Here is a 15019-nt window from a genome sequence, read left to right on the forward strand (position 1 = left end):
CATTTCAACTTTCCCCTAAGTTAGTGTCGGCTCGAAAAAAAAGGCCCTCAAAATACCTGTACAGCTGGAGACGGACGCGTACGCGCGCGTCCGTTCTATATTCTTGTCATGATTCTTGCGTGACGACGTGATGCTACTTCCAAGTTCCTCCCTTCTGCATTTTTCGATATTCGTATTATCAGTTCGATTTCGACCCTGATTCCCCCTGATTACTTATTTATATTTATCTACCCTACCGGTGTGGCATTTTTTCATCATATACTAATCTAAGCCTGTGAGGGAGAAGAAGATAGAGGGATAGACTGAGAGGGGAAAGAAGGTTGAATATTTCCATATGTTATCTACAAAGCCTGTCGCCTCAAAAGTTTGACTCCACATCTATCTTTTACGTCATTGTATTTACATGACAATACGCTTTTCATTTTATCAACTTGACCAATTTAGCGAATCATTCATGTATGGACCTCCTCTTTTATGAAAGGCTTATCTCAGCTGCCCCACGCTAAGGGGGAACAAAAGAATGTAAAGAAGTAACTACTCTGGAAGATTGCCGTTTTGAAAGAAGAGGATGTAGGCGTAAACATAGGTCAATAGGTCAATCTACATGACAATACAAACAACCATTCTAATTTATATACCTTTACGAGGGCATGTAACAATTTTAGAGCAGTTTTGAGGTAATATCTTGATCAACCTAAAGCCGGTCTTGGTTTGAGCGGGCATATGAAATGTTCAAATGTTACGTTCTGAAAAACGACCCCTTACTCTTCCTCTCTCTCCCCACGGAATATCACTCTTGTCTTGAGCAACTCCGGCGGTATATCCACGAATATGAGACTTTCCCTGGGCAAAGATGCTACCATTGTTGAAAAAAAACATGCAACCCAATAAACAAAATCACGTGAAAATCACGTCAATATCAAGGTATCGACTTGAGGAGAGTTACGTTCTTCAAACACCTGATATTTACGTAAATGTGTTAATACGTTTATTGCACTAGGTCACTTAAAACACACGTACACTAAATCACGCAATTGTCACTGCAATATCACCATTATAATAACGTGATTATCCCTACCTTGGAGACCATGGTTTGTAAACCTAATACTCCCGTGTTTGTTTGGTTATGAAATTACATCTTCATAAACGAAAGTATCGCGTCACAGAAACACGTGAAGCATTAGTGATAGTTTTAGTCAAAATATCTGCGTGAAATTCACGTGAATATTACGAGGCTGACTTGAGATGAATCATGTTCTTCATTCACGTGAAATTTACGTCAAAGAGGAAATATGTTACTGTAACCCGCGTTCAACCCAATACTTACGCAAATGTTACACAATAAATGAACCAAAATAATGACGTTCTCATCCCGTTTCTGAACATCCTGTTTTGGATCTTCCATAATTACGTCCAGGCGCGCCGGAAGCAGTTTGGGATTAGAGGGGGTGGGGAGGGGGTGGGTGCAAACATCCCAGAACTGGTAACCCCGGAAATTGAAATGGGCTAAATGATCCAGTTGATCCAGGCCAGTTAGAATTCAACTGGTCTAGCTGAGCCATTAGAACCGTTTGGTAAAACTTCCAACCAGTTGAACGGCAACACCACTTCAAATCTGGTACGTCTGTATTTCCAATGTAAAGGCATTGGTAATAAGTAGACTTACATAATTTAATTAATCAAAAAATTTTCATATACTTGTATTTTATTGAAAGTATTTTAGTTCATAGTTAATGTTTCCCTTATTCATGTTTAATGAAATGTAATTTATACGAAGTAGCGAAATGTCCTAATAACTGGTAATTTATATTTGTAGTATTTTCGAAATGAATTGCATATAACTAAATCATCAGTAATTGAGAAATATGCTGTAAATTCAGATAAATTGTTAAAAAAACATAGATCTGCACGCACCCCATATTCAATATGCAAATTAATTGGTGTCAGCTGGTTCAACTGGAAATATGCTAACAGTCAGTCATCAACTGGTGCAATGAAAAGATGCCAACAGTCAGTTATCAGCTGGTGAAAAAAGAAATACGCCAACAGTCACGGGATTATCACCACGGAACTTAAATGGTAACTGTGAAACCATCAAGACACCCAAGAATAACTAATTGTTCACACCTAAAAATCACTGATGCCCAGCTTAGATTAATAATCCGTTTGAGTCACGAGATCATCACCGCGGAACTGCTGGCAACTTTGACTACCATTTAAATAGGTGTTTTAAGACACCTAATGATGACTAATTTTTCACACCTAAAAATCACCGATGCCCAGCTTAGATTAATAATCCGTTTGAGTCACGAGATCATTACCGCGGAACTGCTGGCAACTTTGACTACCATTTAAATAGGTGTTTTAAGACACCTAATAATTACTAAATTTTCACACCTAAATATCACGGATTCACAGCTTAGATTAGTAATCAGTTTTAGCTACGTGATCATCACCAATAAAGTTATGGTAACTTTGAAACCATTTAAAAAGGTATTTTAAGACACCTAATAATTACTTATTTTTCACACCTAAAAGTCACGTATGCCCAGCTTAGATTAATAATCCGCTTGAGTCACGAGATCATCACCGCGGAACTTATGGCAACTTTGACTACCATTTAAAAAGTGTTTTAAGACACCTAATAATTACTAATTTTTCACACCTAAATATCACAGATTCACAGCTTAGATTAGTAATCAGCTTGAGCCACGTGATCATAACCAAGAAAGTTATGGTTACTTTGAAACCATTGAAAGAGGTGTGTAAGACACCTCAGAATTACTTATTTAATATAACCAGAGATTCACGGACAGAACAATAAGACGATTAGCTGGTGTAAGTAACGTGATTATTACCATCAACCTTGGATAACCTGTGAAACCAATCGATAAAGGTGCTTACAAGACCAAATAATTACGTATTTATCACCACCATCGGTTAACGGACAAAAAACTCGTTGCTTGGTCAAGTGGTTATTTGGTCATAAACACTTGATTTACAGAGGTAAGTGGAATCATGTTACTCCAGTCGCGTGATAAATTGGTGGTTTTTAGGTTAGATAAAAACGTGAACAGGAGTACCTTATTTGTTTAAATGAAGGCACGTGTCGATAACGTTTAAATCTAGTTCAAAAGGCACCATACTTTAAAATCACTTAAAATACACTCCCAAAAGAGGTTACTTTTTAGTGTTTTGTTTATTGGGAAGGCAACATAAAAACAAGTTTTCTGGCAATGAAGAAAAGCGAGTGCAAGATGAAGAAAGTAATTGTTAATATCATTACTATTTTATTACAATATCGTAAGCATCATCATTTCATGTATACATGTACATGCCATCTACAGAACTGATCATGAAACGAGGATTATCTAAGTTTTGTCGACACGATAGGTTGAACAAGAACATAGATGGAGACGAAGACAAATGAAGTGAATTCTCACATTGTTTGCACATCTTTCTTTATTGTTCCGTAATATAATGAATTACTATTTTTTCAATATCATTTATTTTCGAATAAATAAAAGACTACCAAGACTACGGCGATTAACTCCTTATTAGCCACACCCTTTCAAAAAACTAACAAAAAACACAACAACGCGATGCGGAAATAAAACACACTGAAGCACAATTCCAATTCACAAAATTCCTGACGTATTCAGAGAGGGAAGGGAGAGGATAGAGACAGACAGAGAAAGATAGATAAATAGATAGAAAGAGAGAGAGAGAGAGATGATTGTGATGAATTATGATTTTGTTCTAATCTCTGTTATTCATTTAGCTCTTTCCATTACAAACAAAACTAATAAAATATGCGTACAAAGATTCAATAAATATTTTATTGATACAGCAACCTCATATCAAAATAGGGTTCTAAAAGATGTATAAATAGAGAAAAACTAAACAAAATTAAGCGGGAGGCAAAAACTAAAACAAAATGAATATTTCAAATTATGAGAAACTAAGTCGAAAGCATTCGAAATAAATATTATTTTCGTTTTCGAGAATAAAACAATGTTCATCTCAAAATTGATTTCCCAAAAAGTCCTTTATTTGATTTGCACATGTAAAAGAAAGGGCATTTAGTGTAGATCATGGCATAATGTTGGTCAGAATATAGTTACAAAATGTGTCGAAAAAACATGCAAAACGAAGGCTTAGGCCTATTATTTATGGCTCGGTTGATAATCGGCCAAGCTTTAGCAGACGACAATCATTGACAATGGGGAAATGAATGGAGGTATCGACCGATCTGCGCGTGCGGCGGTGCTTACGCAATTTGTATGGTGAGTGTATTGAAAAGGAAAGACGTGAAGCTTCAGCAAAATAAGACTGCAATTTCCCTCAAAAATAACAGACCTTATTTTTCGTATTGATGATCAAAACTTATATTTTAAGAAAGAAAAATATCTGATCATTAATTTTTACATTCACTAAAATCATGTAAATGACCGAATGAGGCGCAATGAGCAATGAAAGTAGAAAGCACTGCCAAATTTTCTATTACTGGCGATGTAACCGAAATCGCTCCGTCACAGGGGAAACAATCGCTGTGCGCGGGCTCGCTTTCAAAGGGTTAACACTGTTCATGTGTTTATCCGATAACAGATGTTGTCAATCACCATGCAGAATTAGCTTTCAGTTTTATGACCAACAGGCCCTGTGTAATGCCGCAGACTCCCCCACATGGTAAAGTCATTTTCTCACTATTCCCCTCTCCCGAAGACCCTCCGCGAGACTAGGGGTATTTCTTGATGGAACTACGGGTTTTCTGGGTGCGAGACTTTTACACACATTACTGGTATTTTCACCAAGTCTGGTGTCAGCGAAATATAGCCTTTTGCTCATGGAAACCGACGACCCACGTCCCTTTAAATCGTAGGGCTCGTTCAGATATGGTGCAAAAAAAAACAGGGCGGTGTATAAAGCCTGCAGCTGATGACGAACACCTAGCAAAGGACAACACACTGGTCAAAATTGCAAATTTTCAATGTGCGGGCCTTGTGTTCCCTGTGCGACCCGTATGTGTGACCGCCCAATTAGATGTACAGTAGTAAGCATTATGTATGATCATTAACTGGTAACCATGTGTAAAGTAAATCAATTATGTGATGAAGATTTCTGGACCTGGGGGTTATAATATGAGGAGAAGTATAATGATTCATTAATGATCAATCAATCATTCATTCCTAACAGGTCCATGTGATGATGGTTTCTTTACCTGTTCAAATGGGGGCTGTGTACCAGACTACTGGAAGTGTGATGGAGAAAATGAGTGCTTTGACGGTGGTGACGAAGTCGACTGCGGTACCGTCGGAACTATCTGTAAGTTAGAAGAGCTAGATATGCATATATTGACATGGCACTACAATGTTCATTGACAAGACATATTGATAGACATTTGCACACTCCACCCTACTGCAGTAGATGGAGATCTGATAGGAATTTATTCCTGGAATGCTTTTAGCACCTGAGGGCAGCTGGGCAAATACTGGAATAATGCCCCTGGGATGGATATATGTCCAATATATAAATGTAGCTATTATCATGGGGGCTGTGTACCAGACTACTGGAAGTGTGATGGAGAAAATGAGTGCTTTGACGGTGGTGACGAAGTCGACTGCTATACCATCGGAACTATCTGTAAGTTAGAAGAGCTATTGATATGGCACTACAATGTCCATTGGCAGAACATTGAAAGACTTGTGCACACTCCACCCTACTGCAGTAGATGGAGATCTGATAGGAATATATTCCTGGAATGCTTTTAGCGTCTTTAAGTAATAGGGCAGCTGGGAAAAAGCAAGAATAGGAATGGTACTTTATAGAATTGTGCTTTGAGCATCCCCTGGAATTGGTAAATGTACGTGTGCAATATAAATGTAGTGATTATCATAGAGTCAGAGCCAAATTATAATCCAATTCAACTTTCTACACTTGTTTAGGTCATATTTTAAAAATTAAAGGTTATTAATTGCTCTTTCAAACCTTTTTGCCTCCATAATAGTAATGATAATAATGATAATAATGGCAATAACAATGATGAGAGATATAAAAATAAGAATATAGTATTAATGTCACAAGTAATTTTAATTGATTATCCTTACTCTGCTTGTATCCACAGATAACTTAAATGTAGGCCAGAATGAAGTAAAGGAAATCACTTCCCCAGGTTACCCAATGCGTTATGAAGCTGGCTGCTATGTCGGGTGGCAAGTCACTGTTCCTGCTGGACTTTACGTCCGCTTCCTATTCGGGACCTTTGACATTGCCCTTTATTCTTATGTTACCATGGGAACCGGCCTTGACCACAGTGATCAGGACACACTGGTGTCCAACTACCACCACCGCCATGTTCCAAGGCAACGTGTCATCCCTAGCAACCAGGCTTGGATTGAATTCCACTGCGGAGCAATCGGAGGTGGACAAGGTTTCAGGATCGAGGTTTCTGCAATCAATCCAGACAGTGAGTGACAATCAATTTTTACATTGCTGGTTTCAAATTGCTTTAGTTTAAAGGGGTAGTTGAGTTCTGTTGCAGAGGGCGCTACACAAAATAATTTTTTGTGAAATAATGAAAAACTGAATGTCAAATTTGAAAGAACATATTATTTAAATGACAAAGTCATCTTTGTTTGATCAAAATCGGTTCAGAGACGGCTGAAATATAATGATTTCTAACACTTGTGTACCATCACAAATATTAGATATTTTGAAAAATTTGAAAAAACCATTGAAAAAAACGAAATAATGCTTTTTACGTCGTATTTCAGCCGATGCCGATGTTGGCTTTTTTGTTCATTTGGCATTTTTGTGTTGCTTATATTACCCACGATTAGCCGGCTCATGAATTGTTATTTTTCAATTAAGGGTCACCATGTTTTATTTAAAGTGGAGCTGAATTGGTATGATCGTATTGGCTTAATTTCACACATTTTGGGGTCTAAAATTACCTTTATAGCAATTTTAGGTTCTAAAAAGGCACTATAAATGTCATAGATAAGAATAAGTATTTATCTTTTCAAGATTCAGGATATTTTATTTAACCGTAACCATTAAAACATACAAACAATAATACAAAATACAGAATGTAATATGGTAAGGACCAAAAGAAAAGCGAATGCTTGTAAGGAATGGCCCTGAAAAAGAGAGAAACAAAAAAACCTAATCTATTATGGGATATACACCAAACGCTTTAAGTTTTAAGTGTTTGCAGTGCAAGATAATAATGAAAATAATAATGATAATCTTTTAAAGTCCACTCCAAATTTTATTAAGTTAAACCGAAAATTGAAATTCTTTTTGCCCAATTGATCGTGAGACCGGCAGCCACTGAGCAGCGCCAGATCGACGTTGCTCTATCCCTTATTGTTGAATGCCAAACAAGGTAGCTGCAACTCCCGTCTTTTAACGTCTTTTGGTATGACGCGGCCGGGGTTCGAAACCCACGACATCCCGGTTGTGAGGCGGACGATCTACTGACTGAGCCAACACACCGGTATCCTATACGGTGTAAAAAAGAGTTAATTTTTGCCAATTTTCAGATTTGGTTAATGAGCAAGCATGCAGAGAGGCAAGGAAAGCAAACCAAGTGTTACGAAACACACCGTATTATATTTTTTCATCCCTTATTACACCAACAGACTACATCCACCCAACATGCAGTAGCGACGAGTATCAGTGCATGGATGATTCTTGTATAGAGACCTTTGACCTTTGCAACGGAGCAAAGGACTGCTTGGGAGGGGAAGATGAGGAACATAACTGTACTACTTTTGACCATTGTAAGTATATACTACCAGAATACCAGGGAGTGTTTCACAAAGATCCCAAGTCAAACCTAACTCTAAGTTGGACTTAAACATTATGGAGCTAGAGCCATTTGTAGCCGTAGAGTAAAATATATTCAAAAGCCAAAATTCAAGTATTTTAGACTTTTCATCAATTTGACATCAAGAACATGAAGATATCCTTAATTGATAATAGAAAATATATATGTATTTTAAAATAACTTGTACAAAATATTTTCGAAGATGCTAACATCTTTCCATAATTGTTTAATCCAACTTAGAGATAAGTTAAACTTATGATCTTTGTAAAACACCACCCTGGAAAGTTTACACAAATAGTCATAACAAACAGTTCTCCTTTGACCTAACTTCATGGTAAATTAAGGACAATCCAACCCTAAACAAGATTTTTGTAGAATGAAGGAGAGTCCCAAAGTGATGAAAGGTGAAGGGATCCAGTTCAAATTTACTAAATTCCATTTTTTTTTTGCTGTGCACTAGTAAGCAAATATTAACCGACCACGAGGGTAATGGTACAAACTATCATCGCCGAGGTGATGTCGGGGCTACTATCATCTCGAGCCGCAAGGCGAGGGATGATGGTAGCTTTGAGATCACCGAGGCGATGATAGTTTGTATCCATTGCCCAAGTAAAGGAGGTTAATATTTGTTTTATATCCCACATCGGCAATAAGGTCTATTAAAAGTGAATTTTACATGATTAAAAGAACTGATTCTTCAGACAGTTTAGCTTCAGCTAGATTTTACAAAGCACAACACGCATACAATAATACAGTCGATGCGCACTCATTTTACATTGACATTGACATTTAGCATAACCTACTTTGCTACGCTTATTCAATGGGCAAGTGGGGCAGCAGCAAAAAATTATGGTACAAAAGGGAGATAGTACTTATCTATCATTGATCATGTGACCTCGTATAGACCAATCAGATTGCAAGATTCTTAGTATGCAGGATATAAAAATTAATATCTCGTTGAATCTTTCAGATGATTGTGGCACCCACGAGAACGAGTTCTTCTGTGAAGCTGGGCTCTACTGCATCCATGCTGATTTCAGGTGTGATGGGGTACTCGATTGCCCCTTCGGAACTGATGAACTCAACTGCGGTAAGTATTTACTAGATTCGCATCAGGAAACATTTGTGTTTTGGAAGCAAGAGCAATTTTCACAACAATTAACTTTATAACTTGCAAATGATTTGGAGTTTTATAATAGTTGTGATGGTATTCCTGATTGCCCTTTCGGAACTGATGAACTTGACTGCGGTAAGTATTAATACTAAATATATACAGATAAACCCTTCGGAACTGATGAATTAGACTGCTGTAAGTATTTACTAGATATATTGTAAACCCTTCGGAACTGATGAACTAGACTGCGGTAAGTATTAATACTAAATATATACAGGTAAACCCTTCGGAACTGATGAACTCGACTGCGGTAAGTATTTACTAGATATACTGTAAACCCTTCGGAACTGATGAACTAGACTGCGGTAAGTATTTACTAGATATACTGTAGACCCTTCGGAAGAGATGAATTAGACTGCGGTAAGTATTTACTAGATATACTGTAAACCCTTCGGAACTGATGAACTCGACTGCGGTAAGTATTTACTAGATATACTGTAAACCCTTCGGAACTGATGAATTAGACTGCGGTAAGTATTAATGCTAGATATACTGTAAACCCTTCGGAACTAATGAACTCGACTGCGGTAAGTATTTACTAGATATACTGTAAACCCTTCGGAACTGATGAACTCGACTGCGGTAAGTATTAATACTACATATACTGTAAACCCTTCGGAACTGATGAACTAGACTGCGGTAAGTATTAACTAGATATACTGTAAACCCTTCGGAACTGACAAACTCGACTGTTGTAAGTATTTACTAGATATACTGCAAACCCTTCGGAACTGATGAACTTGACTGTGGTAAGTATTACTAGATATACTGTAAATTAAGCCAGATAAGCATTCGTGTCAGGAAACATTGATTTGGTAATTTGGAAGTAAAAGCAATTTTCACAGCAATTAACTTTACAACTCGCAAATAATGTGAAGTTTTATAATAGTTGTGATACAGTTATTTTTATAATAATAATAATATTTGATATTTATATAGCCCACATCAAGAACATGAAATCTCCTTGATAGTAGTAAATATGAATCAACATTCTATGCCTTTTAAAATAACTATACAAAATATTTTCACAGATGCTAATGGCTTTCCATGAATTTTAAGTCCAACTAGAGATAAGTTCAACTTAGGATCTTTGTGAAACACCCCCCTGATCTGTTGAGTGCAGTTGCCATCTAAATTCTACTTGTATTTACAAGTTTTACCAACGTATATCTGAATGAACCATTGACAATTACTTATTACTGGAACTTACTGAAAGGACAAAGGAAACAGCAGTACTGATTAAAAACTGTTATGATAGTAATAGTAAATTTTTATTGTGCAATGATTATGTTATATTAAACTGCAGATAACAATGAATAAATTTGTTTGTGGAAAGGTGGAGTGAGTTTTTAGACAATTTTCTGAAGATATTCTTGAAGGATACATGCATACTGGTATCTAATCTAGGGAGAGAGATTGTTACAAAGTTTGGGCATGGCACTTGCAAAAGCACAATCTCTCATGCACAGCAATCTTTGTCTAAATACACAATGGAGAACTATTACATGAGTATGGGTGTCATGAGAACCACACTGGAAGCCTGGGATGGTTATATTCTAATATCACGAGTTTACTGAGACTCACTGCATAAACTTCATGATAAATACAGCCATGTATTTGTTTTCAAATTGAAAATGAGCATTAAAATCATTGATGGTGTGTTTGAAATTTTCAAATCAGAAATGGAGCATGAGGAAAAAATAGAGACAAGAACAAATGAGAGAGAGAGAGAGAGAGAGAAGTCACATGGAGTAGAAAAGAAAGAGGAAATGTGTGGGAGAGAGAGAAAGTGACAGAAAACAAAGAGCTCTGGGAGGGAAGAGATGAGGTAGAGTACAGGCTATCAAGAACAGTGACTGCCCATGGTAAATAAAGACAAACAACGACACATAGACATTGCATGCTAGAGATGGACCCTATGATAAAGCGACAAGGGTAAAATTATCAGCTATTCCAGTTAGAAGAAGAAGAAGACATTCATGTGATAAATTTAGCCCCTGAAGGACCCCTGTCTTGAATTTTTCTTGTTGTTTTTTTTAAAAACAAGTGTAGATGATATTTTTTCCCGCATTTATTCTTTATTTCTTATAGAATGCAGTGCTGGTGAATTTGAATGCCCTGATATTAAGCAGTGCATTCCTGGAGCATTTATCTGTGATAATTTTGTGGATTGTTTGCAAGGAAATGGAGACGATGAATTGAATTGTGCCAATCCAAATAATACGAGTAAGTATCACATTTTGCAAGGGGTGGAAAGGGTGGGTGGTGTAGGTTCTGGGAATATATTGTTTTTGTTAAGATAATCATTAATATGTTCGCACTGTGTTTCATGGATTTTGTTTTAATATTATTATTATTGATCAATTAATCAGTTTATTGTAGTCATTTTTATTGGACCCCCGAAGAAGAACAGATCAACTCTGTCAGTGGAGCTGAAGCGGGCGATGCCTCGATCTAATTTCGATTGAATTTTATTCTTATTTTTCTATAATACGGTATTCCATGTGAAATATTTTAGTGTTTTGTTTCTTTATGTGTTAGGATGTTTGTGTTTCATATTTTATGATCGTAAATAAAACCAACCAACCAACCAACATTCAAACTAATGTCAAACCAAGATATTCACAAATTTGTCTTGCCACTACATACTTAATGGCGTGCCACTTGCTTTCATTTTTTGTTCATTTTGTGAATGTTGCTTGGTGCTAAAAAGACATTACTTAACAATTCACACAAGTTTTTATGCTGTGAAATCATTATTACAATTCAAGTTCTTCATTTCGTGAAAGTTAACAACTTCTCCTCATTTGATTTTTTTTGTAAACTCAAATCAAGAAATGGTCTTGTGAGATGGCAAAACAATGTTTTTGCACGTAGCTTCTTTTCTAGTAATTCAGGTTTAAAACTTTACAGAAGTAAACTTCTATTTGTAATTTAGTTCAATATTTTATATTCTTTCTCAAAATGATTGAAGGGAATCAATGTACGATCAAAATAAATTTTACTAAAGCCCCACATATTTGAGTGATATTCATGAATTTAAGCATACATTGTTTTGCCGTATGCACCAACCAATCGATTGCTATGCAGACAGGGCGAAGGCTGTCTCCATTTTTGAGTGCCATACATACAGTTAACATATTATTTGTGACAAAGCCTGTCTAAACTATGGGCTTTGTTTTATACACGCATAAGCGTACACTCTACTGTTGCGCTGGCGGATAGACTTTCTCTGATGTTTAAGTCAATATTAGAGACTTTTAGATTGAGTGGACGAGAAGGGCATGAATGTCCACTGATCATGCGTGTCTATGGCAAGCCATTTTAACATTTATTCCTATTTCTTGATATCAAGAATTACCATTGCTTTAAAACAGAAAATCATTTCTTGATATCAAGAATTACCATTGCTTTACAACAGAAATTGAATTCTTGAAATCAAGAAAAAGGAATAAATGTCCACTCAATCTAAAAGTCCCTAATGAGCAAGTATTGCCGTTTTATGTTGAACATCACGTGTGCGCGTTGAGAAAGGAGCTGTCATTTGTTTTGCTAAAAAATTTAGAATGTTCGTTTTTATGGGGAGGGGGTGCATTCAGATTTCAATATTTGATTGAAAGTTAGATTACACTAATATAAAGCCAAATTCATTTTAACGTCGATTTTCACCAAAAATTGTCATACATTTTTTGGCGGTATCACAGCCGTGATGTCATCTACACATGCATACTATGCATCAATCTCCATATTATGTTAAACATGTATGTTCTCCTTTTTTCAGTGACATATGATCTGACTGACCCGATGAACATTTCGTCTCCCAACTACCCCAATGACTACCCGGTGCATGATTACACAGTGACCTACATCACCGTACCCGAAGGCATGTTAGTTCGGGCACGAATATTAGACTTCGATCTCAGCATCGCGTCTATTGTACTCTTCAGGAACGGTCATGATACCGAATCAGGGGAGTCCGATTTCATCAGATCATTCACCTCTGATTCAGAAGTTATCCTGGGAGAGACGGAGGTACTTTCAGAGGGCAGCAACACGATGTCTATTGAATTCCACTCAAATTACTTCAGTCAATCACGTGGTTTCCTCATTGAGCTGTCAGCTGCGGAAGGTAATTTTTACATAATATTTATTTATTTATTTATTAAAACATATTTTAACAGGATAACATTGATCAGCTCGCAGGCTGTTTTACATAATGGTCCTGCATAAGGATGGAAAATACACATTCAAGAACTGACAATAAGAGTAGTTACAAACAAAATAGCAGTTTTATACAAATAGGAAAAATAAGATTAGGGAAAAACGAAAAGAGGAGAAAAAAGATAAAATAATGCAATATAACATTAACATTATAACATTTTACATTTTACATTATAATAATATTGAAAAACTTTGAGGTCAATATTGACATGAGGTCAGGGCCCTGTTTCATGAAACTTGTTATCTATTGACAAGTTAACGATAAGCGTTGTAAGCTACTGAAATTGTGGCATTTGATTGGCTGAAAGCAAATTTGTCATAGATGTTTAGCATTTGTTATTGATAACAAGTTTTATGAAACAGGGCCCTGGGTGGAACTTTCATTCCGTTTCGGGTTGTTGTTGTTTTATTCTTTAATAATAATAATAGGCATTTGTATAGCGCCGTCTATCTAGACAATGCTATTCCGAGGCGCACAATAGCTACATTTTTGTACTGATACATTTAAGTAATGTATGAAGAAAACAAAAATAACAATAATCATGTTGAGAAGTTAAAACATTGTCAGTGCAATGAGCAAGGAAAAACGTTTTGCTTGTATGAACAGTGTAAATTTGAGGATTTTAATGTTTCTATATTGAAAAGCTCTGGCATGAGATGCCAAATATAGTGGTGTCCTAGTCTTGAGGATACGTTACCGCACTGTGGATCGCATGGTTCACGGTTCAAGTCCCGCCACGGCACTGATGGCTTTTGGCAAGATATTAATCTACATTTGCCACACTCCACAGAGGTGAGGTAAATGGTTACCTAGAAAAAAATTCTGGAATGTTTGAGCGCCTTTGGCTAAAGCCGGATAACAATATATTGCAGGGCCCTCATAGAGAACAATATCAATACTGATGAGGCTATCCTGGGTAAACATAACATATTGTTATCATTATTATTATTATAATTAGTAGTAGTAGTAGTAGTAGTAGCAGTAGTAGTAGTAGTAGTACCATTAATCAAGTCCATTCGTTTACATGCAGTTGTCCAAAAGAAGACGTAGATGGCGTTTACCAGTATTTACCAAGCTACACCCCCTTTAAAGAGATGGTTTATTGATTTCAAACTTAACTGAATTTGGTATCATTGCAATCGAAAAAATTACACTGAGTAAAATCATTACATTTGTGTAACTTTTACATTTGAGCGAAATTTATAAAAGTTGATTGAACTTGCCGAAAACTCAACCCACTCAACGCCCCGAAAACATTGTAAGTCAGCTGATTTTTGAAGTGACGTCACAATATGAACAGTGGGCCGCTCAACTGAAATGATTGACGACGGTGCGAGATGCAGTTTGCGTGCTTTTCACATGTATTGCATTGACTCTCGAGTACCGTACCCATTTATACCTAACGCCGTTTACCTTCATCAAAATCCCCTGGAAATATGGATATGGACGAAAACATACTTGATTTGAGTTTTGAGGAGATAGAAGAAGGCTCCTCCATGGCATGGTTTTGGTTCTTAATCTGACTTTAGTCTAGATAAATGGTATTTAACTTCCAAAAAGCGAGTGAATATATCGTCGATGTATGTAGCGTTCAAGTTTAATTTAATTTATTCCTCACAACAGTGAGGGCTTCAAAAGTACTTTGCCCATTTTGTTAATGTTCTCAGCAATCTGTAGAGGTGTAATTTGCCATTTTTCCACATTTCAATGAACCATCTCTTTAACACGTGGGTGGAGAGGAACAACGTAGATAGCATGCCTTGCTCATCAATATAAGTGCTGTGCCGGGACA

The 15019-nt window shown here is 36.6% G+C and overlaps 1 protein-coding gene across 1 annotated transcript in view; it reads left to right on the forward strand.

The window, feature by feature from the left end:
- LOC105445097 overlaps positions 1–15019 on the forward strand; it is a 102155-nt gene that overhangs the window by 85179 nt on the left and 1957 nt on the right. Inside the window, exons 52-57 of the mRNA XM_030978615.1 lie at positions 5197–5325; positions 6125–6466; positions 7644–7784; positions 8802–8921; positions 11097–11231; positions 12787–13134. Coding sequence (XP_030834475.1) covers positions 5197–5325; positions 6125–6466; positions 7644–7784; positions 8802–8921; positions 11097–11231; positions 12787–13134 — 1215 coding nt within the window. The remainder of the gene's footprint in view (positions 1–5196; positions 5326–6124; positions 6467–7643; positions 7785–8801; positions 8922–11096; positions 11232–12786; positions 13135–15019) is intronic.

The sequence above is a fragment of the Strongylocentrotus purpuratus genome, unplaced genomic scaffold, assembly GCF_000002235.5.
Source record: "Strongylocentrotus purpuratus isolate Spur 01 unplaced genomic scaffold, Spur_5.0 spur5_scaffold_1, whole genome shotgun sequence".
Classification (NCBI taxonomy): Eukaryota; Metazoa; Echinodermata; class Echinoidea; order Camarodonta; family Strongylocentrotidae; genus Strongylocentrotus; species Strongylocentrotus purpuratus.